We start from the raw sequence: 4,547 nt of genomic DNA on the forward strand, positions 1-4,547 counted from the left end.
CGGCGGCCGACTCCGAAGGCAAGATACACCGTACTGCTACCAGTGTTGCCTAGTAGCGATAGCAGGGCGAAGCACAGCATAGGAGTCACAGTACAAGGCTTCTCTGCGTACAAGCGTAGAACGCCGGCACCGAGTGGATTCTCGGTGGGGTTTGCAAAAGGACCTGTGCAATTGGAGCCACAGCAGCGCTAGACACCAAATGGTAGCCGCTTCCGTGACCTCTTAGCGCCTCATTGCTCCGGAGCCAGAACATGTCTCGTCCCAGCTTTGTAGGCCAGACCTGGTTGATTCACGGACTCAAGGACGCTGTCTAATTTCATCCCGTCTCAGTCAAAAGCGGCTTCGGAAGAGTAGGTCCGTTTAAACTCTCTACTGTGTTTTCTCCGTTCAAGGACACGCCGTTGGTTTGCAAGCTAAGCGTTGTCTCCTCCGTGCTTCATATCCTCGGTTGCTGTTGAGTGCTGTGGACCTGAGAAATGAAGCTGTAAGAGTGTTTCGCCGGCTGCTTTGCCGGCCACGGCGTGACCGAGGGAGACAGAGGGAGAAACACATGATCGGAGGTTTCATCTTGCATCCAAAAATAAAGGAAAGGAAACGTTTCGCTCACTCTTACACACATACGTGCATGGCTGTGAGTTTCAACCCGTTCTTCATCCTCAGGACTGCTAGCAAGTTATGCTGGCCCAAAAGCTACAGGAAGGGGGGGTGGTCTGCGCGCAAGAGCACATCCAAAGGCGCTGTCCATGTGCTAATACCAGCCCATGCATTGATTTGAGGTATCCTTGGGGTCATCTCTGCATCTTCGCTGGCGTCTGTGTTTTGGAGCGGAGCTGGGTACAAGTGTCTGCCCGCCTCATATCCAAAGCTCACGCCACACACCCTCCCCAATCGACGACCCCCATCTAAGCATACCCCGGCCTGCCCTGATGACAAGGGACCAGCATCAAAGACAGAACGGCCCTAATCGGCCCCCCTGTTTCCCCATCATGCAGCACATGTCTTACTACCCACCCCGTCTGCGGCTCTCACTTGGAGCCCCTGTCACTGCAAAGTCCTGGGGCTAGTCTGCTGGGGGGGCCAGTCTGCCAGAGGGGCCGACCGAGGACTGTCTTTTCTGCACACCCCCCCTTGAAGAAAGAATCCCGGCCCTAAGCTAGGCTGTCTTCATGTGCCAGTCCCGCTGATCTCCTCTTTCCAGGGCCATTGCTCTTACTGCAGAGTACGGGGGATTCATATCCAGATAGCCCACACCTCGAAAGCACTCGCAAGTCGCCCCTTGCTCACGATCCATGGCACAAGCGTCCCGGCTACCATTGCCTTTGCCGCTACTGTAAAGTGCCATCCTGGACTTGGTTTTGTGTGAGCCATTCCATATCAGCCGGATCCATGACTGCTCCGATTCACACCACACAGATTCCGGTCTTCTCATACATACATAACCCTCATCATGCCCGTTCCCATCTCAGGATTCTTGCTCTCAGCACAACTTGCTTCATTGGCATAATCGACTCTTTACACACGCCTACTTATCTCTCCTTTCAACTATCCTTTATCTTCTCTTGTCTTCCACCGCAATTAGCCTTGATATAAACAATACCCACTCCACGTCTAAGCTGAGACTTGAAGAGCATCTTGACTTGAAAGCTATAGCTGAATTTTTTTTCCTCCTCTTTTCCTTTTTCCTCCAAGGAAAAAGACAACACGCAAATTCATATCTCTTTATAACAACACTCAACTCCTCCTTCATCATCATGACTGCTCCGTTATCCCAACCTACCGTGGCTGTAGTTGCCAAAGACGCCGCCACCATCCGCAAGCGCAGAAGACGTGCCCCCGCTGGTGGTGCCGCGGACGACTGCTTCACATGCTCTAAGCGCAATGTCAAATGCGATCGCCGCCGACCCTACTGCTCTCAATGCCTCGAGATCGGCAACGAATGCTCTGGCTACAAGACACAGCTGACCTGGGGCGTCGGTGTTGCAAGCCGCGGCAAGCTTCGCGGACTGTCTTTGCCCATTGCAAAGGCACCTCCGGTCACTCGTGAGCCGAAGAAGTCGCCTGTCTCGCGGGCAAGGGCCCAATCGAGCGCCGCTGCTCTTTCGACAAAATTGGCTCGAAGTCCCATCGACATTCCTTCAACAACACACACGGCTTCGACGCCGAGCACGCCAGCATACCAAGTTCCCGCGTACGACTACATGTCCATCTCACACCACGGTCACACCCCGTCAATGTCACAGAGCAGCTGGGGCAGTGTTGGATATTCTCCTAGTCTTGTGCACTCGCCGGATGGAACACCGAGATATGCTAGATTTCCTCTGCATCTCAGCACCGATGCGCTCTCTTCATCGTGCGAATCGGTTGGCAGCGAGGTGGACTACCTTTCTCCCCTGAGCCAATCATACGCTCGCGAGGAGATCCCCTTCAGCCATAGCCCGACCGTCATGTATGAAGGATATCCTACTCAGCACAGCTCCCCCATTGCGCAAAGCCCCCCAACCGTGCTGGTTCTTGACCACTGCCGCGCCCCTACCTCTTATCCAGGGCTGGTCTATGCCCCCTCAGAGACTCATCCTGCCCTCGCTCACCACATGGATCCTTTTGAGTCGCACCTTGGCCACAAACTTATGCGGGGTTGTGAAAGCCTCAGTGAGCATCACATGGCGCCCTGCCCGGCCTACCCCTTCTAATAAGCGAGCAGGTGTTCCTGAAGTCGATGCCGGCGGTGGCTCCACTCCACGAATTGCACGAAAAGCTTTACCACCGCCTAGACGCCACAGCAGTGGCCAGGTGCAATGGTTTGGACAAGCTGGCGCCAAAACGGATCTGTTGGCCAAGATGCCGTTTTTTATGGATTACTTCAAGATTACCATGGCCCCATCTATGGTCTTCATAGATGGCCCCCACAACCCTTTCAGAGAGCACGTCCTACGCTTGGCAGTGCATAACCCGAGCGTGCAGCACGCCATCTGTGCTTTATCAGCCTGCAATCTGCGGATGAAGAGGAGATTGAGCTTGGGATACGGGACAAACGAGCTGCTAGCAACTCTAATGGCGGAGAAACAGGCCTCCGAGACCAACTCGGGCACAGAGATGGAAGACAAATCACTGTCCGAAGAGATACAGCATCGCAATCTTGCAGTACACCTTTTGAATCGACAGCTTAGCGATCCAGTGAAGTCGTGCCATGATTCGGCGCTCGCAACAATCCTCCTCCTGTGTCATTATCGAATGGTTGAATCTGGTATTGCAAAATTTCATACGCAATTTGCTGGCGTACGCAAGATTCTAGCCATGAGAAAATCCAGAGATTCAACCCCTTCCAAAGATTCCTCATGGATGGAGACTCTATTTACCTACTTTGACGCTATTTCGGCCAGTATCAATGAGCGAGAAGCGCAGCTGGCTCCCGGCTTTGAGGGTGTCTCTCCTGATGTGCAGAACCTACCTAGTGGGTCTGAAAATATGATTGGATGTGATCGGAATCTTTTCAAGACAATTGGCAAACTGGGTCGCCTAAATCTCTTATCCCAACATCGACCTGTACAAAGCATGAGCAAGTCAGAAGAACCGCAGCAAGAAGATTGCGCAGACAAGGAATCAAAATCGCCTCCACGATTTGACGGAAATGGTTTTGGCACGAAGCTCGACGACGACGAGATACTCGCTAATGCGATGTACTCTTCGGTATCCTTTGACGAGCGGCAATACGTCTTTTGGACAGAGTGGAAGGCTGCACGGCAAGAGCTTCAAGACTGGCAGTTTGACGCTTCTTCGGTGGCCATGTCACTACCTGGCTCACCTACCACAGGCCAGCTGCGCGATTTGGGAGCTGTCTCTGAGGCTTTTCGATATGCCGCCCTGCTCTACTCCGAGCGGCTAGCAAACCCACATGGTCCATCTACCCATAGCAACTTCCAGAACCTGGTCAGCCAGGTTGTGCATCACGCAACAAGCCTAGAGACCAGTAGCGCGGCAGAAAAGTTCTTACTATGGCCCCTGTTTGTGGCTGGGTCGGAATGCATCGTGGAGTCACAACAAACCATCATACGCGATAAGTGTCGTGGCATCATGGGTCGATCCGGCTACATGAACAACCTAGCAGCTCTTGGTGTGCTAGAGAAGCTGTGGTCAGGAGAGATCAAGAGTGAGGCAAAGCTTCGCTACTACAACGCTATGGGAACTGGCAGAGGTCCCTTCAACTGGACCAAGTGTCTCGGCGGGCCAGGCGCCGGGGTTGAGTGGATCATGTTCTAATTGTTTGTCTCTTTCTATCTGAACATACGATTCATACGAGTAATACCTCATATGTTATCGCGGGGAAAATGGTGATATAAAAAAAACTTCCTTCCTGTTTGGATTGTACATATTTTGCACGTGGCTTGTTCGCCGCGATCCCCCCCCTGTTTATGGTTTTTTTTTCTTTCTTTCCTTTGTCAATCAGTCGGCTTGTATGTTATTACATGATGAACAAAAAACGATGGGCATAACTTGTACAATAGCTTACTGTCCCTTAAGGACATCTATGATGGGCGGAAATGTCTGCA

General features: G+C 52.4%; 1 protein-coding gene across 1 annotated transcript; it reads left to right on the forward strand.

The window, feature by feature from the left end:
- Positions 1-1,751: 1,751 nt before the first annotated feature.
- M431DRAFT_3012 (hypothetical protein) lies at positions 1,752-4,257 on the forward strand (the record flags this gene model as incomplete). The annotated part of the gene is made up of 2 exons (XM_024914157.1): positions 1,752-2,649; positions 2,702-4,257. 2 exons carry the CDS (start codon positions 1,752-1,754, stop codon positions 4,255-4,257), a joined length of 2,454 nt encoding a protein of 817 aa, XP_024777652.1.
- Between the last annotated feature and the right edge of the window lie 290 nt (positions 4,258-4,547).

The sequence above is a fragment of the Trichoderma harzianum genome (assembly GCF_003025095.1).
Source record: "Trichoderma harzianum CBS 226.95 unplaced genomic scaffold M431scaffold_3, whole genome shotgun sequence".
In the NCBI taxonomy this organism is placed as follows: Eukaryota; Fungi; Ascomycota; class Sordariomycetes; order Hypocreales; family Hypocreaceae; genus Trichoderma; species Trichoderma harzianum.